This window comes from Petromyzon marinus, unplaced genomic scaffold, assembly GCF_048934315.1.
Source record: "Petromyzon marinus isolate PM22_M1 ecotype Great Lakes invasive population unplaced genomic scaffold, UKy_Petmar_22M1.pri1.0 PM_Scaffold_52, whole genome shotgun sequence".
Lineage (NCBI taxonomy): Eukaryota > Metazoa > Chordata > Hyperoartia > Petromyzontiformes > Petromyzontidae > Petromyzon > Petromyzon marinus.
The window spans coordinates 52501-75000 of NW_027423524.1; the positions used below are offsets into that span (position 1 = coordinate 52501).

Here is a 22500-nt window from a genome sequence, read left to right on the forward strand (position 1 = left end):
ACACACAGTGACACACACACAGTGAAACACACACACAGTGACACACACACAGACACACACACACTGACATACACAGACACACAGTGACACAGACACACACACATACACACAGACAAAGCTCCCCCAGGTAGCCTCTAGCAGGGCTGTAGGGGCAAGTGCTGTTACACACACACTCACCCACTCACTCACTAGATGAGTAAGTGCGTGAGTGAGTGAGTGTATGAGTGAGTGTGAGTGTATGAGTGAGTGTATGAGTGAGTATGAGTGAGTGTATGACCACCCACTCACCCCTCACCCCTCACCACTCACCACTCACCCCTCACCACTCACCACTCACCCCCTACACTCACCACTCACCCCTCACCACTCACCCCTACACTCACCACTCCACTCACCCCTCCATTCACCACTCACCACTCACCCCACCACTCACCACTCACCCCTACACTCACCCCTACACTCACCACTCACCCCTACACTCACCACTCACCCCTACACTCACCACTCACCCCTCACCCCTCCACTCACCCCTACACTCACCCCTACACTCACCCCTACACTCACCCCTCCACTCACCCCTCCACTCACCCCTCCACTCTCCACTCCACTCTCCACTCCACTCTCCACTCACCCCTCACCCCTCCACTCACCCACTCACCCCTCCACTCACCCTACACTCACCACTCTCCCCTCACTCACCACTCACCACTACACTCACCACTCACCCCTCACCACTCACCCCTACACTCACCCCTACACTCACCACTCACCACTACACTCACCCCTACACTCACCACTCACACCTACACTCACCCCTACACTCACCCCTACACTCACCACTACACTCACCACTCACCCCTACACACCACTCACCCCTACACACCACTCACCACTCACCCCCTACACTCACCACTCACCCCTCACCACTCACCACTCACCCTACACTCACCACTCACCCCTACACTCACCACTCCCACTCACCCCTACACTCACCACTCACCACTCACCCCTACACTCACCACTCACCCCTACACTCACCACTCACCCCTACACTCACCCACTCACCCCTACACTCACCACTCACCACTCACCCCTCACCACTCACCCCTACACTCACCCCTACACTCACCACTCACCACTCACCCCTACACTCACCACTCACCCCTACACTCACCCCTACACTCACCACTCACCCCTACACTCACCACTCACCACTCCACTCACCCCTACACTCACCCCTACACTCACCACTCACCCCTACACTCACCCCTACACTCACCACTCACCCCTACACTCAACCACTCACCCCCTACACTCACCCTACACTCACCACTCACCCCTACACTCACCCCTACACTCACCACTCACCCCTACACTCACCACTCACCCCTACACTCACCACTCACCCACACTCACCCCTACACTCACCCCTCACCACTCACCCCTACACTCACCACACCACTCACCCCTACACTCACCACTCACCCCTCACCCCTCACCACTCACCCCTACACTCACCCCTACACTCACCCCTACACTCACCCCTACACTCACCACTCACCCCTACACTCACCACTCACCCCTACACTCACCCCTACACTCACCCCTCACCACTCACCCCTACACTCACCACTCACCACTCACCCCTACACTCACCACTCACCACTCACCCCTACACTCACCCCTACACTCACCACTACACTCACCCCTACACTCACCACTCACACTCACCCCAACACTCACCACTCCACTCACCCTTACACTCACCACACCACTCACCACTCACCCCTACACTCACCACTCACCCCTACACTCACCCCTACACTCACCACTCACCCCTACACTCACCACTCACCCCTACACTCACCACTCACCCCTACACTCACCCCTACACTCACCACTCACCCACTCACCCCTACACTCACCACTCACCACTCACCCCTACACTCACCACTCACCCCTACACTCACCCCTACACTCACCACTCACACTCACCACTCACCCCTACACTCACCACTCACCCTCTACACTCACCCCTACACTCACCACTCACCACTACACTCACCACTCACCACTACACTCCACACTCACCCTACACTCACCACTCACCCCTACACTCACCACTCACCACTCACTCCCTACACTCACCACTCACCCCTACACTCACCACTCACACTCACCACTCACCCCTACACTCACCACTCACCCCTACACTCACCCCTACACTCACCACTCACCACTACACTCACCACTCACCACTACACTCACCACTCACCCCTACACTCACCCCTCACCCCTACACTCACCACTCACCCCTACACTCACCCCTACACTCACCCCTACACTCACCCCTACACTCACCCCTACACTCACCCCTACACTCACCACTCACCCCTACACTCCACCACTCACCCCTACACTCACCACTCACCCCTACACTCACCCCTACACTCACCCCTACACTCACCACTCACCCCTCACCACTCACCACTCACCCCTACACTCACCCCTACACTCACCCCTACACTCACCCCTACACTCACCCCTACACTCACCCCTACACTCACCCCTACACTCACCCCTACACTCACCACTCACCCCTCACCCCTACACTCACCACTCACCCCTACACTCACCCCTACACTCACCCCTACACTCACCCCTACACTCACCCCTACACTCACCCCTACACTCACCACTCACCCCTACACTCACCACTCACCACTCACCCCTACACTCACCCCTACACTCACCCCTACACTCACCCCTACACTCACCACTCACCACTCACCCCTACACTCACCACTCACCCCTACACTCACCACTCACCCCTACACTCACCACTCACCCCCTACACTCACCCCTACACTCACCCCTACACTCACCCCTACACTCACCACTCACCCCTACACTCACCACTCACCCCTACACTCACCACTCACCCCCTACACTCACCCCCTACACTCACCCCTACACTCACCCCTACACTCACCCCTACACTCACCCCTACACTCACCACTCACCCCTCACCCCTACACTCACCACTCACCCCTACACTCACCCCTACACTCACCCCTACACTCACCCCTACACTCACCCCTACACTCACCCCTACACTCACCCCTACACTCACCCCTACACTCACCCCTACACTCACCACTCACCCCTACACTCACCACTCACCACTCACCCCTACACTCACCCTACACTCACCCCTACACTCACCCCTACACTCACCCCTACACTCACCACTCACCACTCACCCCTACACTCACCACTCACCCCTACACTCACCACTCACCCCTACACTCACCACTCACCCCTACACTCACCACTCACCCCTACACTCACCACTCACCCCTACACTCACCACTCACCCCTACACTCACCACTCACCCCTACACTCACCACTCACACTCACCCCTACACTCACCACTCACCACTTACCCCTACACTCACCACTCACCTCTACACTCACCCCTACACTCACCACTCACCACTACACTCACCACTCACCCCTACACTCACCACTCACCACTTACCCCTACACTCACCACTCACCTCTACACTCACCCCTACACTCACCACTCACCACTACACTCACCACTCACCACTACACTCACCACTCACCCCTACACTCACCACTCACCACTCACCCCTACACTCACCACTCACCCCTACACTCACCACTCACCACTCACCCCTACACTCACCCCTACACTCACCCCTACACTCACCCCTACACTCACCACTCACCCTACACTCACCCCTACACTCACCACTCACCACTCACCCCTACACTCACCCCTACACTCACCCCTACACTCACCACTCACCCCTACACTCACCACTCACCCCTACACTCACCCCTACACTCACCACTCACCCCTACACTCACCACTCACCCCTACACTCACCCCTACACTCACCCCTACACTCACCACTCACCATGGTCATCTGTGCATTGTGGAGTGCATCCTGGACAGGCTGAGCCACTCACCACTCCACACTCACCCCTACACTCACCACTCACCCCTACACTCACCACTCACCCCTACACTCACCATTCACCACTCACCACTCCACTCACCACTCACCCCTACACTCACCCCTACACTCACCACTCACCCCTACACTCACCACTCACCCCTACACTCACCCCTACACTCACCCCTACACTCACCACTCACCCCTACACTCACCACTCACCCTACACTCACCCCTACACTCACCCCTACACTCACCACTCACCCCTACACTCACCCCTACACTCACCCCTACACTCACCCCTACACTCACCCCTACACTCACCACTCACCCCTACACTCACCACTCACCATGGTCATCTGTGCATTGTGGAGTGCATCCTGGACAGGCTGAGCCACTCACCACTCCACTCACCACTCACCCCTACACTCACCACTCACCCCTACACTCACCATGGTCATCTGTGCATTGTGGAGTGCATCCTGGGACAGGCTGAGCCACTCACCACTCCACTCACCACTCACCCCTACACTCACCACTCACCCCTACACTCACCACTCACCCCTACACTCACCCCTACACTCACCCCTACACTCACCACTCACCACTCACCCCTACACTCACCCCTACACTCACCACTCACCACTCACCCCTACACTCACCCCTACACTCACCCCTACACTCACCACTCACCACTCACCCCTACACTCACCACTCACCCCTACACTCACCCCTACACTCACCACTACACTCACCACTCACCATGGTCATCTGTGCATTGTGGAGTGCATCCTGGACAGGCTGAGCCACTCACCACTCCACACTCACCACTCACCACTACACTCACCCCTACACTCACCATGGTCATCTGTGCATTGTGGAGTGCATCCTGGACAGGCTGAGCCACTCACCACTCCACACTCACCACTCACCCCTACACTCACCCCTACACTCACCACTCACCATGGTCATTTGTGCATTGTGGAGTGCATCCTGGACAGGCTGAGCCACTCGCTCAAACAGGTCGGAGCAGAGAGACTCAAACTCAGAGCGCGTCACCTTCACGCGGAGGTCGTGGTCCGGAACGACGTTCTCCACCTACGTCCACGCACGCACACACACACACGGTTACACACAGTTACACACAGTCACACACACACAGTTACACACACACACAGTTACACACAGTCACACACACAGTCACACACAGTTACACACACACAGTCACACACACGGTTACACACAGTTACACACACACACACAGTTACACACAGTCACACACAGACACACACACACACAGTCACACACAGTTACACACACACACAGTCACACACAGTCACACAGTCACACGGTTACACACAGTTACACACACACACAGTTACACACACACAGTCACACACAGTTACACACACACAGTCACACACAGTTACACACACACAGTCACACACAGTCACACACAGTCACACACAGTCACACACACACACAGTTACACACACACACACAGTCACACACAGTCACACACAGTTACACACAGTCACACACACACACAGTTACACACACACACACAGTCACACACACAGTCACACACACACAGTTACACACACACACAGTTACACACACACACAGTCACACACACACACAGTCACACACACACAGTGACACACACACAGTGACACACACACAGTGACACACACAGTTACAGTCACACACACAGTTACACACACACACACACAGTTACACACACAGTTACACACACACAGTTACAGACACACACACAGTTACACACACACAGTTACACACACACACAGTCACACACAGTGACACACACACAGTGTTAAACACACACAGTTACACACACAGTTACACACACACACAGTTACACACACACAGTTACACACACACACAGTCACACACACACACAGTCACACACACACACACAGTGACACACACACAGTGACACACACACAGTGACACACACACAGTGACACACACACACAGTGACACACACACACAGTGACACACACACACAGTGACACACACACACAGTGACACACACACACAGTGACACACACACAGTGAAACACACACAGTTACACACACACACAGTGACACACACACAGTTACACACACACACACAGTTACACACACACACACACAGTTACACACACACACACACAGTTACACACACACACACAGTTACACACACACACAGTGACACACACACACAGTGACACACACACACACAGTGACACACACACACAGTGACACACACAGTGACACACACAGTGACACACACACAGTGACACACACACACAGTGACACACACAGTGACACACACAGTGACACACACACAGTGACACACACACACAGTGACACACACAGTGACACACACACACACAGTGACACACACAGTGACACACACACAGTGACACACACACACAGTGACACACACACACACAGTGACACACACACACACAGTGACCACACACAGTGACACACACAGTGACACACACACACAGTGACACACACACAGTGACACACACACACAGTGACACACACAGTGACACACACACAGTTAGAGTCTCTGACAGAGACAGACAGAGAGACAGAGAGTGAGTGAGTGAGGGAGTGAGGGAGCGAGTGAGTTGGAGAGAGAGAGAGTGAGAGAGGGATAGTGAGAGTGAGTGAGTGAGGGAGTGAGGGAGCGAGTGAGTTGGAGAGAGAGAGAGTGAGAGAGGGATAGTGAGAGTGAGTGAGTGAGGGAGTGAGTGAGCGAGTGAGATAGAGTGAGAGAGTGAGAGAGAGTGAGGGATAGTGAGAGTGAGTGAGTGAGGGAGTGAGGGAGCGAGTGGGAGAGAGTGGGAGTGAGAGAGAGAGTGAGTGAGTGAGGGAGTGAGGGAGCGAGTGGGAGAGGGAGCGAGTGGGATAGTGAGAGAGAGCGAGTGGGGGGAACGAGTGGGATAGAGTGAGGGAGAGAGTGAGAGTGAGGGATAGAGAGGGTGAGTGAGTGAGGGAGTGAGGGAGTGAGTGAGTGAGTGAGGGAGCGAGTGGGATAGAGTGAGAGAGAGAGAGAGTGAGGGGTAGAGTGAGTGAGTGAGGGAGTGAGGGAGGGAGCGAGCGAGGCAGCGAGTGGGATAGAGTGAGAGAGAGTGAGGGAGCGAGTGGGAGAGGGAGCGAGTGGGAGTGAGTGAGAGAGTGAGGGAGCGAGTTGGAGAGAGAGCGAGTGAGAGAGAGAGCGAGTTGGAGAGAGAGCGAGTGAGAGAGAGAGCGAGTGAGGGAGCGAGTGGGATAGAGTGAGAGAGAGAGTGAGAGAGAGAGTGAGTGAGGGAGTGAGGGAGCGAGTGGGAGAGGGAGCGAGTGGGAGTGAGAGCGAGCGAGGGGAGCGAGAGAGAGAGAGGGATAGAGAGAGTGAGTGAGAGAGTGAGTGAGGGAGCGAGTGGGAGTGAGTGAGAGAGAGAGAGTGAGAGTGAGTGAGGGATAGAGAGAGAGAGTGAGTGAGGGAGTGAGGGAGTGAGGGAGCGAGTGGGAGAGGGAGCGAGTGGGAGTGAGAGCGAGCGAGTGAGGGAGTGAGTGAGTTAGGGAGCGAGTGGGATAGAGTGAGAGAGCGAGAGAGAGTGAGGGATAGTGAGAGTGAGTGAGTGAGGGAGTGAGGGAGCGAGTGGGAGAGGGAGCGAGTGGGAGTGAGAGAGAGCGAGTGGGGGAACGAGTGGGATAGAGTGAGGGAGAGAGAGGGTGAGTGAGTGAGGGAGTGAGGGAGTGAGGGAGTGAGGGAGCGAGTGAGTGAGGGAGCGAGTGAGTGAGGGAGCGAGCGAGTGGGAGTGAGAGAGAGAGTGAGTTGGAGAGAGTGAGTGAGTGAGGGAGTGAGAGAGTGAGGGAGCGAGTGGGAGAGGGAGCGAGTGAGGGAGAGTGAGAGAGTGAGTGAGTGAGGGAGTGAGAGAGTGAGTTGGAGAGAGAGTGAGTGAGTGAGGGAGTAAGGGAGCGAGTGGGAGAGAGAGTGAGGGAGTGAGGGAGTTGGAGAGAGAGAGAGTGAGGGAGCGAGTGGGATAGAGTGAGAGAGAGAGAGTGAGAGTGAGTGAGGGATAGAGAGAGTGAGTGAGGGAGTGAGGGAGCGAGTGGGAGAGAGTGAGTGAGAGAGTGAGTGAGTTGGAGTGAGGGGAGCGAGTGGGATAGAGAGTGAGTGAGGGAGCGAGTGGGAGAGAGTGAGTGAGTGAGAGAGTGAGAGAGAGTGAGAGAGAGAGTGAGGGAGTGAGGGAGTGAGGGATAGAGAGACTGAGTGAGGGAGCGAGTGAGGGAGCGAGTGGGAGAGAGAGAGTGAGAGAGAGAGAGAGAGTGAGTGAGTGAGAGAGTGAGTGAGTGAGGGAGTGAGTGGGAGAGGGAGCGAGTGAGGGAGCGAGTGGGATAGAGTGAGGGAGTGAGAGAGAGGGATAGAGAGAGTGAGTGAGTGAGGGAGTGAGGAGTGAGGGATAGAGAGACTGAGTGAGGGAGCGAGTGAGGGAGCGAGTGGGAGAGAGAGAGTGAGAGAGAGAGAGAGTGAGTGAGAGAGTGAGTGAGTGAGTGAGGGAGTGAGTGGGAGAGGGAGCGAGTGAGGGAGCGAGTGGGATAGAGTGAGGGAGTGAGAGAGAGGGATAGAGAGAGTGAGTGAGTGAGGGAGTGAGGGAGCGAGTGGGAGAGAGTGAGGGAGGGAGCGAGTGGGAGAGGGAGCGAGTGGGAGTGAGAGAGTGAGAGAGAGAGTGAGGGAGCAAGTGGGATAGAGAGAGTGAGAGTGAGGGATAGAGAGAGTGAGTGAGTGAAGGAGTGAGTGGGATAGAGTGAGGGAGAGTGAGTTGGAGTGAGGGATAGAGAGAGTTGGAGAGAGAGAGAGAGTGAGGGAGCGAGTGGGATAGAGTGAGCGAGGGAGCGAGGGAGCGAGTGAGAGAGAGAGAGCGAGTGAGTGAGTGAGGGAGCGAGTGGGAGAGGGAGCGAGTGGAAGTGAGAGAGAGAGAGAGTGAGGGAGTGAGTGAGCGAGTGAGGGAGCGAGTGGAAGTGAGAGAGAGAGAGAGTGAGTGAGGGAGTGAGTGAGCGAGTGAGGGAGCGAGTGAGTGAGTGAGAGAGTGAGAGAGAGAGTTGGAGAGAGAGCGAGTGGGATAGAGTGAGAGAGAGTGAGAGAGTGAGAGAGAGTGAGCGAGTGAGTGAGTGAGGGAGTGAGGGAGCGAGTGGGAGAGGGAGCGAGTGGGAGTGAGAGTGAGGGATAGTGAGAGTGAGGGAGCGAGAGAGTGAGTGAGAGAGTGAGAGAGAGAGTGAGGGAGCGAGCGAGGGAGCGAGTGGGATAGAGTGAGAGAGAGGGAGCGAGTGAGCAAGTGAGCAAGCGAGCGAGCGAGGGAGCGAGTGAGAGAGTGAGTTGGAGTGAGGGAGCGAGCGAGGGAGGGAGCGAGTGGGATAGAGAGAGTGAGAGAGTTGAGAGAGTGAGAGAGTGAGTGAGTGAGGGAGTGAGAGAGTGAGAGAGTGAGAGAGTGAGTGAGTGAGTGAGGGAGCGAGTGGGAGAGGGAGCGAGTGAGCGAGTGAGTGAGGGAGTGAGGGAGCGAGTGGGATAGAGAGAGAGAGAGTGAGTGAGTGAGGGAGTGAGTGAGTGAGGGAGTGAGGGAGTGAGGGAGCGAGTGGGATAGAGAGAGAGTGAGAGAATGAGAGAGTGAGAGAGTGAGAGAGTGAGGGAGTGAGGGAGTGAGGGAGCGAGTGGGATAGAGAGAGAGAGAGTGAGTGAGTGAGTGAGGGAGTGAGGGAGCGAGTGGGATAGAGAGAGTGAGTGAGTGAGGGAGTGAGGGAGCGAGTGGGAGAGGGAGCGAGTGAGGGAGCGAGTGGGATAGAGTGAGAGTGAGGGATAGAGAGACTGAGTGAGGGAGCGAGTGAGGGAGCGAGTGGGAGTGAGTGAGAGAGTGTGAGTGAGAGATAGAGAGAGTGAGAGTGAGGGAGTGAGTGAGGGAGTGAGTGAGAGAGAGAGTGAGTGAGGGAGTGAGGGAGTGAGGGAGTGAGGGAGCGAGTGGGATAGAGTGAGAGAGAGAGTGAGAGAGAGAGAGTGAGTGAGGGAGCGAGTGGGAGAGCGAGCGAGGGAGGGAGGGAGTGAGAGAGTGAGTTGGAGTGAGGGAGCGAGTGAGAGAGTGAGAGAGAGAGAGAGCGAGCGAGGGAGGGAGTGAGTGGGAGCGAGCGAGGGGAGCGAGCGAGAGTGAGTGAGTGAGAGAGTGAGTTGGAGTGAGTTGGAGTGAGTTGGAGTGAGGGAGCGAGTGAGAGAGTGATAGAGTGAGAGAGTGAGTTGGAGTGAGGGAGCGAGCGAGCGAGTGAGAGAGAGAGAGTTGGAGTGAGGGAGCGAGTGGGATAGAGAGAGTGATAGAGTGAGAGAGTGGGAGAGAGAGCGAGCGAGGGAGCGAGCGAGGGGAGCGAGCGAGGGAGAGAGAGTGAGTTGGAGAGAGCAAGCGAGCGAGGGAGGGAGGGAGTGAGGGAGTGAGGGAGCGAGTGGGAGAGGGAGCGAGAGAAAAAGAGAGAGTGTGAGTGTGAGAGAGTGAGTTGGAGAGAGCAAGCGAGCGAGGGAGGGAGGGAGTGAGGGAGTGAGGGAGCGAGTGGGAGAGGGAGCGAGAGAAAAAGAGAGAGTGTGAGTGTGAGAGAGTGAGTTGGAGAGAGGGAGCGAGCGAGTGAATGAGCGGGAGCGAGTGATAGAGAGAGTTGGAGTGAGTGAGCGAGCGAGCGAGGGAGGGAGCGAGTGAGAGAGAGATTTGGAGTGAGGGAACGAGTGGGATAGAGTGACAGAGAGGGATAGAGAGAGTGAGCGAGCGAGGGGAGCGAGAGAGAGTGAGAGAGAGAGTTGGAGTGAGTGAGTTGGAGTGAGTGAGTTGGAGTGAGTTGGAGTGAGGGAGCGAGTGAGAGAGAGAGTTGGAGTGAGGGAACGAGTGGGATAGAGTAAGAGAGAGGGATAGAGAGAGTGAGCGAGCGAGGGGAGCGAGAGAGAGTGAGAGAGAGAGTGAGCGTGAGTGAGTTGGAGTGAGCGAGCGAGGGGAGCGAGGGAGTGAGAGAGCGAGTTGGAGTGAGTGAGTTGGAGTGAGTGAGTTGGAGGGAGCGAGGGAGCGAGCGAGAGAGAGACGCGAGTGGGATAGAGATTTGGAGTGAGGGAGCGAGTGGGAGAGGGAGCGAGAGAAAGAGAGAGTGTGAGTGTGAGAGAGTGAGTTGGAGTGAGCGAGCGAGCGAGGGAGGGAGCGAGTGGGATAGAGCGAGTGAAAGAGAGAGTGAGAGAGTGAGTTGGAGAGAGTGAGCGAGCGAGGGAGTGAGTGGGAGCGAGCGAGGGGAGCGAGCGAGAGAGAGTGAGTGAGAGAGTGAGTTGGAGTGAGTTGGAGTGAGGGAGCGAGTGAGAGAGTGAGTTGGAGAGAGAGAGCGAGCGAGCGAGCGAGGGAGGGAGTGAGTGAGTGAGGGAGTGAGGGAGCGAGTGGGAGAGGGAGCGAGAGAAAAGAGAGAGTGTGAGTGTGAGAGAGTGAGTTGGAGAGAGGGAGCGAGCGAGAGAGAGAGAGTGAGTTGGAGTGAGGGAGCGAGCGAGGGAGAGAGAGTGAGTTGGAGAGAGAGAGCGAGAGAGAGAGAGTGAGTTGGAGTGAGGGAAGCCGAGCGAGGGAGAGAGAGTGAGTTTGGAGAGAGAGAGAGCGAGCGAGGGAGGGAGGGAGTGAGTGGGAGCGAGCGAGGGAGCGAGAGAGAGTGAGAGAGTGAGTGATAGAGAGAGTGAGTTGGAGTGAGCGAGCGAGCGAGGGAGAGAGAGTGAGTTGGAGAGAGAGAGCGAGGGAGAGAGAGTGAGTTGGAGAGAGAGAGCAAGCGAGCGAGCGAGGGAGGGAGTGAGTGAGTGAGGGAGTGAGGGAGCGAGTGGGAGAGGGAGCGAGAGAAAAAGAGAGAGTGTGAGTGTGAGAGAGTGAGTTGGAGAGAGGGAGCGAGCGAGTGAACGAGCGGGGAGCGAGTGATAGAGAGAGTTGGAGTGAGTGAGCGAGCGAGCGAGTGAGGGAGCGAGTGAGAGAGAGATTTGGAGTGAGGGAACGAGTGGGATAGAGTAAGAGAGAGGGATAGAGAGAGTGAGCGAGCGAGGGGAGCGAGAGAGAGTGAGTGAGAGAGTGAGCGTGAGAGCGAACGAGCGGGAGAGAGTGAGTGAGTGAGTGAGTTGGAGCGAGCGAGAGAGAGAGAGACGCGAGTGGGATAGAGTGAGCGAGTGAGTGAGTGAGTGAGCGAGTGAGTGAGTGAGTGAGCGAGTGAGTGAGTGAGAGAGTGAGCGAGCGAGTGAGTGAGCGAGTGAGTGAGCGAGTGAGGGAGTGAGGGAGCGAGTGAGATAGAGTGAGGGAGCGAGTGAGAGAGAGAGAGAGTGAGCGAGCGAGGGGAGTGAGAGAGTTGGAGTGAGAGAGTGAGCGTGAGAGCGAACGAGCGGGAGAGAGTGAGTGAGCGAGTTGGAGTGAGTGAGTTGGAGTGAGTGAGTTGGAGTGAGTGAGTTGGAGTGAGCGAGGGAGCGAGCGAGGGAGAGAGCGAGTGAGTTGGAGTGAGTGAGTTGGAGTGAGTGAGTTGGAGTGAGTGAGTTGGAGTGAGTGAGTTGGAGTGAGTGAGTTGGAGTGAGCGAGTTGGAGTGAGCGAGTTGGAGTGAGTGAGTTGGAGTGAGCGAGTTGGAGTGAGTGAGTTGGAGTGAGTGAGTTGGAGTGAGTGAGTTGGAGTGAGTGAGTTGGAGTGAGTGAGTTGGAGTGAGTGAGTTGGAGTGAGTGAGTTGGAGTGAGTGAGTTGGACGGAGTGAGTTGGAGTGAGTGAGTTGGAGTGAGTGAGTTGGAGTGAGTGAGTTGGAGTGAGCGAGTTGGAGTGAGCGAGTTGGAGTGAGTGAGTTGGAGTGAGCGAGTTGGAGTGAGTGAGTTGGAGTGAGTGAGTTGGAGTGAGTGAGTTGGAGTGAGTGAGTTGGAGTGAGTGAGTTGGAGTGAGTGAGTTGGAGTGAGTGAGTTGGAGTGAGTGAGTTGGAGTGAGTGAGTTGGAGTGAGTGAGTTGGAGTGAGTGAGTTGGAGTGAGCGAGTTGGAGTGAGTGAGTTGGAGTGAGTGAGTTGGAGGGAGTGAGTTGGAGGGAGCGAGCGAGAGAGAGACGCGAGTGGGATAGAGCGAGTGAGCGAGTGAGTGAGTGAGTGAGCGAGCGAGCGAGTGAGCGAGTGAGCGAGTGAGCGAGTGAGCGAGTGAGTGAGCGAGTGAGTGAGTGAGTGAGTGAGCGAGTGAGTGAGCGAGTGAGCGAGTGAGTGAGCGAGTGAGCGAGCGAGTGAGCGAGTGAGTGAGTGAGTGAGTGAGCGAGCGAGCGAGTGAGCGAGCGAGTGAGTGAGTGAGTGAGCGAGCGAGTGAGTGAGCGAGTGAGCGAGCGAGCGAGCGAGCGAGTGAGTGAGTGAGTGAGTGAGCGAGCGAGTGAGAGTGAGCGAGCGAGTGAGTGAGTGAGTGAGCGAGTGAGTGAGTGAGTGAGCGAGTGAGCGAGTGAGCGAGTGAGCGAGTGAGCGAGCGAGCGAGCGAGCGAGTGAGCGAGTGAGCGAGTGAGCGAGTGAGCGAGTGAGCGAGTGAGTGAGCGAGTGAGTGAGTGAGCGAGTGAGTGAGCGAGTGAGTGAGTGAGTGAGCGAGCGAGTGAGTGAGTGAGTGAATGAGTGAGTGAGCGAGCGAGTGAATGAGTGAGCGAGCGAGTGAATGAGTGAGCGAGTGAATGAGCTCCCACCTGAGCTGTGTGTTCGGCATTGGCGCTCAACACCACCTTGAGGCGCTCCGCCTCACGGAGGAGCTTGCTCTGGGCACGGGCGCTGCCTGCCAGCATCACCGCCAACGCATCACCACCACCACCAGCACCACCACCACCACCATCACCACCACCACCAGCACCATCACCACCACCACCACCAGCACCACCACCGGAGCGGCCGGCTGTTGCCGTTGCCAGGAAGCGCTGTGAGAGCAGCGAGCGGAGGCGAACGTCCATCTCCATACCACCCAGCGTGGGGTCATAGCTGAGACACAGACACAGAGAGACACACAGAGACACACACAGAGACACAGAGAGACAGGCGAACGTCCATCTCCATACCACCCAGCGTGGGGTCATAGCTGAGACACACACACACAGAGACACAGAGAGACACAGAGACACAGAGAGACAGAGACACACACAGAGAGACAGGCGAACGTCCATCTCCATACCACCCAGCGTGGGGTCATAGCTGAGACACAGAGAGAGAGACAGAGAGAGAGACACACACAGAGACACACAGAGACAGGCGAACGTCCATCTCCATACCACCCAGCGTGGCATCATAGCTGAGACACAGAGAGAGACACACACAGAGACACAGAGACACACAGTCACAGACACAGAGACAGGCGAACGTCCATCTCCATACCACCCAGCGTGGGGTCATAGCTGAGACACACAGAGACACAGAGACACACACAGAGACACAGAGACACACACAGAGAGAGACACACAGAGACACACAGAGAGACACACAGAGAGACACACAGAGACAGGCGAACGTCCATCTCCATACCACCCAGCGTGGGGTCATAGCTGAGACACAGAGAGAGACACACACAGAGACACACACAGAGACACACACACACACACAGAGACAGAGACACACACAGAGAGACACAGAGACAGGCGAACGTCCATCTCCATACCACCCAGCGTGGGGTCATAGCTGAGACACACAGAGACACACAGAGACACACACACACACAGACACACACACAGAGACAGGCGAACGTCCATCTCCATACCACCCAGCGTGGGGTCATAGCTGAGACACACAGAGACACAGAGACACACACAGAGACACAGAGACACACACAGAGAGAGACACACAGAGACACACAGAGAGACACACAGAGACAGGCGAACGTCCATCTCCATACCACCCAGCGTGGGGTCATAGCTGAGACACAGAGAGACACACACAGAGAGAGAGACACACACAGACACACACAGAGACACACACAGAGACACACACAGAGACACACAGAGACAGGCGAACGTCCATCTCCATACCACCCAGCGTGGGGTCATAGCTGAGACACACAGAGACACAGAGACACACACAGAGACACAGAGACACACACAGAGAGAGACACACAGAGACACACAGAGAGACACACAGAGACAGGCGAACGTCCATCTCCATACCACCCAGCGTGGGGTCATAGCTGAGACACACAGAGACACAGAGACACACACAGAGACACAGAGACACACACAGAGAGAGACACACACAGAGACACACAGAGAGACACACAGAGACAGGCGAACGTCCATCTCCATACCACCCAGGGTGGGGTCATAGCTGAGACACAGAGAGAGAGACAGAGAGAGAGACACACACACACACAGATACACACAGAGACACACAGAGAGACACAGAGACAGGCGAACGTCCATCTCCATACCACCCAGCGTGGGGTCATAGCTGAGACACAGAGAGAGAGACAGAGAGAGAGACACACAGAGACACACAGAGACACACAGAGACACAGAGAGACACAGAGACAGGCGAACGTCCATCTCCATACCACCCAGCGTGGGGTCATAGCTGAGACACAGAGAGAGAGACAGAGAGAGAGACACACAGCGACACACAGAGAGACACAGAGACAGGCGAACGTCCATCTCCATACCACCCAGCGTGGGGTCATAGCTGAGACACAGAGAGAGAGACAGAGAGAGAGACACACAGAGACACACAGAGACACAGAGAGACACAGAGACAGGCGAACGTCCATCTCCATACCACCCAGCGTGGGGTCATAGCTGAGACACAGAGACACACAGAGACACACACAGAGACACAGAGACACACAGAGAGAGACACACACAGAGACACACACACAGTCACAGACACACACACAGAGACAGGCGAACGTCCATCTCCATACCACCCAGCGTGGGGTCATAGCTGAGACACACACACACAGAGACACAGAGAGAGAGACAGACACACAGAGACACACAGACACACACACAGAGAGACACAGAGTCACACACACACACACAGAGACACACACACAGAGACACAGAGAGACACAGAGACACAGAGAGACACAGAGACACACACAGAGACAGGCGAACGTCCATCTCCATACCACCCAGCGTGGGGTCATAGCTGAGACACAGAGAGAGAGACAGAGAGAGAGACACACAGAGACACAGAGAGACACAGAGACAGGCGAACGTCCATCTCCATACCACCCAGCGTGGGGTCATAGCTGAGACACACACAGAGAGAGAGACACAGAGACACAGAGAGACAGAGACACAGAGAGACACAGAGACAGGCGAACGTCCATCTCCATACCACCCAGCGTGGGGTCATAGCTGAGACACACACACAGAGACACACAGAGTCACACACACACAGAGACACACAGAGACAGGCGAACGTCCATCTCCATACCACCCAGCGTGGGGTCATAGCTGAGACACAGAGAGACACACACAGAGAGACACACACAGAGACACACAGAGACACACAGAGACACACACAGAGACAGGCGAACGTCCATCTCCATACCACCCAGCGTGGGGTCATAGCTGAGACACACACACAGAGACACACAGAGACACAGAGACACACAGACACACACACACAGAGAGAGACACACACAGAGACACAGAGACACACACACACAGTCACAGACACAGAGAGACACACAGAGACAGGCGAACGTCCATCTCCATACCACCCAGCGTGGGGTCATAGCTGAGACACAGAGAGACACACACAGAGAGACACACAGAGAGAGACACACAGAGACACACAGAGAGACACAGAGACACACAGAGACACACAGAGACAGGCGAACGTCCATCTCCATACCACCCAGCGTGGGGTCATAGCTGAGACACACACACAGAGAGACACAGAGACACAGAGAGACAGAGACACAGAGACACAGAGACAGGCGAACGTCCATCTCCATACCACCCAGCGTGGGGTCATAGCTGAGACACAGAGAGAGAGACACAGAGACACAGAGACACACACAGAGAGACACAGAGACAGGCGAACGTCCATCTCCATACCGCCCAGCGTGGGGTCATAGCTGAGACACAGAGACACAGAGAGAGAGACACAGAGACACACACACACACACAGAGACACACACACACACACAGAGACACACACACACACACACAGAGACACACACACACACACAGACACACAGAGACACACAGAGACAGACAGAGACACACAGAGACAGACAGAGACACACAGAGACAGACAGAGACACACAGAGACACACAGAGACACAGAGACAGAGAGAGAGACACACACAGAGACAACAACAACAACCGCCATTCGCCACTAAGTGGCGGTGACGTCACCACGATGCTTGTGCCAGGCTATGTGCACCCTGAGGCCACGTGAAGTGTCGAACGCCCGCTGGCAGGAGGTCACGGGGCAGACCCAGGTGCCACGGGTCGACTGACTGAGATGACTGGCTGATGCACCACCTGTGCCCCCTACTGTGCCAACCTGCTGTGCTTTAGCTACCCGGCGCTCCGCTCGTTGTTGTGAGCGTCGCTCCTCCGCCCTCCGTTGTTGTTGGATGGCGACTGCCTCCAACTGCCCAGTAGCATCCTTCACGAGCCTCCTCCACAGAGGCCGATCTTGACACCACTGGTACCATTCATCGGCAAGTCCACTCAGCTCCACATCCTCCTGTACCACGTCACTCCATCTCTTCTCTAGACGTGCCGCGCCCGTTTAGCCCCCTTGATCCGTCCGATCAAAAGCTGTTTTGGCATGCAGTGGCTGGGCATGCGGGCTATATGACCCAGCCAATGCAGCCTTGCCTGCCGGAGGAGCTCACCGATGGGACCCTGCCCAGATCTTTCAAGGATTTGTGAGCTCCTCACACAATCCAGTCTGGTTAAACCCAGGATGGATCGTAGACAGGCCAGCCTAAATGTTTCTAACCGGCGAAGATGTTCCATTAGGGGGGTCCACGTTTCGCAAGCGTAGAGAAGGGAGGGAATGACCGTGGCCGAGAAGACCTGAAGCTTAGTGCGGAGCGACAGACCAGGTAGCTTCCACACAGCGTTACGCAACCGATGAAAAGATATTGCCGCTCGACTGATTCGGAGTGAGACCTCTGCTGTTAAACTGGAGCCAGTCATAAGCACACTGCCCAGGTATGGGAAACTCTCCACTCTCTCCACAACTGCCCCATCACCGATTGGGAGTTGTGGGGGTGGAGTGTCCGATGGTACAAAATACCCAGGCAGGTGCTTAGTTTTGGTGGGGCTGATGGTAAGGCCCCACCTCTTAGTGGCACGCTCCAGTCTCAGCAGCAGCGTCTCCAACTCATCCTCTGACTGAGCAGCTATTACCAAATCATCAGCATACATAACGTGGTTGAGCAATAGGGAGCCATCCCTTGACCGCACCCGGGCATCGATTAGCCTCACCATTATATCTGTACCATATGGAGATTCCCCCGGTACAGCTATTGAAGGCTTCACGAACTACGTGGTCAAAATAGATGTTAAATAATGTGGGAGCCAGAGGACATCCCTGTCGCACCCCAAGGTGTACAGGGAATGGCTCTGACTCCCGGCCACGTAGTTTTACCCGGGCCCGCTCACCATCATGAAGGTCCTTAATGATCGTGAGCAGAGGGTCAGGTACTCCAAAAGCACGAAGAACAACCCAGAGCCCAGGCCTACTGATGGTATCATAGGCCTTGACCAGGTCAATAAAGCAGAGATGTAGGTCTTGTTGGAATTCCCTACACCTCTGCTGTAGCAGACGGACAGAAAATATGGCATCTGTGCAGGACCGCCCTTTCCTGAAACCGCATTGGGGCTCCGCAAGCCTCTCCTCAGCGTGCCTGGCAAGGCGATGCTGAATAATCCTTGCCAGGACCTTTCCCGGCACACTGAGGAGTGAGATGCCCCTGTAGTTGTTACAGTCTGTGCAGTCCCCCTTCTTAAAAAGGGGGACCACCAGGGCATCCTTCCAATCCTGCGGAACCCGTCCAGTGGTCCAGACTGTTGTTATGATGTCATATAGGGCAGTCTGTGCACAAACGCCACCCTCCCTCAGCATTTCGCTTGGGAGATCATCTCTGCCCGGTGCCTTTCCTGGTCTCAGACTCCGGATCGCCCTCAGTACTTCCTCAACAGATGGCACCTCAGCCAGCCACTCACAGGGGGTGACTTCATCCAATATTTGAGGCACCGCAGCCTCAGCAGGGTCATCCTCACTTTGTGCCACGATGTTTTCCTGGCTGAGGTATTTTCCCTCCGCCAGGACCTCACAGAAATGCTCAGCAAATCTGCAAACCTGTTCCTGGGGGTCAGAGATTGGATCACCGTTTTTTCCCCTAATGATGGTAATAGGTGTGGCGCTGCAGGTTACTTTTTTGATGGAGTTAAATAGAGATTTGTGATCACGGGCCACTGAGGCAGACTCCATCTCCTCAGCAACCCGCGACCACCACCCATCCTTGCAGCGCCTCACGGCTCTCCGAACCTCCGAGCGAAGGCTGCGGTAGGCCTCCTCATTCTCTGACGTGGGATTCTGTAGCCGATGACAGTGGGCCTGTCGCTTTTTCTCAACTATCCTGAACACCTCCTCTGTCAGCCAGGGTCTCTGGGGAGGTCTGGACCGCGTACCCAAAGCAGCCATTGCAGCTGCATGAGTCACAGTCCTAAACCTCGCCCATTTACCCTCGACATCAGGAGGAGTCGGGGACGATGCCAATCCCAGCCGCAAGCGATGATGAAATTCTCGCTTGCAACTTTCATCAGATAACTGAGACCAGGCCACTTTAGGTTGGAATGGGGTCCTGGGTGTACACCCACCACCGGAGTGGAAGAATGGCAGGCGCATCTTACAGATGACTAGTCGATGGTCAGAGGGCAGATCAGCTCCACGGTAGGTACTGGTATCAAGGACATGGGGCTCACATCCGCTGGTCCGTCACTATGTAGTCCAGCAGATGTTCTTGCTTGGACCCGGCATGCATCCATGATGTTGTGTGGATGCGCCGATGCCGGAACAGCGTGTTGGTAATTACAAGCCCATGAGCTGCACAAAAATCTAGCAGCCTCCTACCGTTGTTATTGAGCTGATCTGGCCCATGCCCTCCAATCACTCCAGACCAGGTGCCAGTATCATGACCAACTCGGGCATTGAAGTCACCCAACATGATGACTCTATCCCAAGGGGCCACTTTAGCCAGCACCTGTGACAGGTCATAGAAGGCATCTGACTCATCGGTCTTGCCTGCATCCCTCCACGGATGTTCATCTTCGGTGGGGGCATAAGTAACCACGACCACCATTCCTCGCCTCCGGTTGATGGGAAGGCGAGCCCAAAGTAGCCTGGGGCTTACAGCTTCCCACACCTCACCGCCACGCTCCCACGCCCCCTTCATTCTTTTGTTCAAAAGAAGACCCACACCCTGTTGTTTGGCAGTCTGCTGCCCCGAGTAGAGGACTGTCCACCCCTCATGGTGGCAGGAGCCAGAGCCGGTCCACCGGACCTCCTGAATGCCGCATAGATCCAGGCGGTACCGGTCCAGCTCCCGACAGAGGAGTGGCAGCCTCTCCTCCGCGGTGAGCGTTCGAACATTCCACGTGGCCACCCGTAGTGGCTTTTCGTTGTTTCTGGAGTAGCCCCGAGGGTAGAGATTCAATCTCCTGGCTCCGCCAATTGGGGTTTGGCCAGGAGACGTCCTAGACGCCTGGCCCCCTGAGGCCTCCGGCACAAGCTTATTAGTTACATATTTCAGTGTATTTCGTGGTTTCGTGGTAATTACTTGAAGGTGGAGGGGTTACCAGCCCCTCGCACCCGTCCAGAGCCCCTGTTTAGCCCCTGTGGTGGACACAGATGCCATGAGGGGAGGAGCCAATCAAAATTGGATCTCCCCCCACAGCACTGTCCACGACAGAGTTGCCGGTCCGGCACCGCGGGGAGGTAGGGGGTTGTTTGTGTGTCAGACACACACACACAGGACTGAGTGAGTGAGTGACTGAGTGAGTGAGTGACTGAGCGACTGACTGAGCGACTGACTGATTGACTGAGTGAGTGACTGAGTGAGTGACTGAGCGACTGACTGAGTGACTGAGTGAGTGACTGAGTGAGTGACTGAGTGAGTGACTGAGTGAGTGACTGAGTGACTGAGTGAGTGAGTGAGTGACTGACTGAGTGACTGACTGAGTGACTGAGTGACTGACTGAGTGAGTGACTGACTGAGTGACTGAGTGAGTGACTGAGTGAGTGACTGAGCGACTGACTGAGTGACTGAGTGACTGACTGAGTGAGTGGCTGAGTGGCTGAGTGACTGAGTGACTGAGTGAGTGACTGAGTGAGTGACTGAGTGAGTGACTGAGTGAGTGACTGAGTGACTGACTGAGTGACTGAGTGAGTGACTGAGTGACTGAGTGAGTGACTGAGTGACTGAGTGACTGAGTGAGTGACTGAGTGAGTGACTGACTGAGTGAGTGACTGAGTGAGTGACTGAGTGAGTGACTGAGTGAGTGACTGAGCGACTGACTGAGTGACTGAGTGAGTGACTGAGTGAGTGACTGAGCGACTGACTGAGCGACTGAGTGAGTGACTGAGTGAGTGACTGAGTGAGTGACTGAGTGACTGAGTGAGTGACTGAGCGACTGAGTGAGTGACTGAGTGAGTGACTGAGTGAGTGACTGAGTGACTGAGTGAGTGACTGAGTGACTGAATGAGTGACTGACTGAGTGACTGACTGAGTGACTGAGTGAGTGACTGAGTGAGTGACTGAGTGAGTGACTGAGTGAGTGACTGAGCGACTGAGTGACTGAGTGAGTGGCTGAGTGAGTGACTGAGCGACTGAGTGAGTGACTGAGTGAGTGACTGAGTGACTGACTGAGTGAGTGACTGACTGAGTGACTGACTGAGTGACTGAGTGAGTGACTGAGTGAGTGACTGACTGAGTGACTGAGTGAGTGACTGAGTGAGTGACTGAGCGACTGACTGAGTGACTGACTGACTGAGTGAGTGACTGAGTGAGTGACTGACTGAGTGACTGAGTGAGTGACTGAGCGACTGACTGAGCGACTGACTGAGTGAGTGACTGAGTGACTGAGTGAGTGACTGAGCAACTGACTGAGCGACTGAGTGACTGAGTGACTGAGTGAGTGAGTGAGTGACTGAGCGACTGACTGAGTGACTGAGTGAGTGACTGAGCGACTGACTGAGCGACTGACTGAGTGACTGAGCGACTGACTGAGCGACTGACTGAGTGACTGAGTGAGTGACTGAGCGACTGACTGAGTGACTGAGTGAGTGACTGAGTGAGTGACTGAGTGAGTGACTGAGCGACTGACTGAGTGACTGAGTGACTGAGTGAGTTAGTGACTGGGTGAGTGACTGAGTGACTGAGTGAGTGAGTGAGTGACTGAGTGATTGACTGAGTGAGTGACTGAGTCAGTGACTGAGTGAGTGACTGAGTGAGTGACTGAGTGAGTGAGTGAGTGACTGACTGAGT

General features: G+C 55.6%; 1 protein-coding gene across 2 annotated transcripts in view; it reads right to left on the minus strand.

Moving 5' to 3' along the window:
- The window catches only part of HYOU1 (hypoxia up-regulated 1), a 99885-nt gene that overhangs the window by 42526 nt on the left and 34859 nt on the right, over window positions 1–22500 (minus strand). For both annotated transcript variants that reach the window (XM_076064556.1, XM_076064555.1), the window contains exons 9-10: window positions 13697–13982; window positions 4951–5085 (exon numbers count right to left, since the gene is read on the minus strand). In XM_076064556.1, the coding sequence (XP_075920671.1) occupies window positions 4951–5085; window positions 13697–13982 (421 nt within the window). The remainder of the gene's footprint in view (window positions 1–4950; window positions 5086–13696; window positions 13983–22500) is intronic.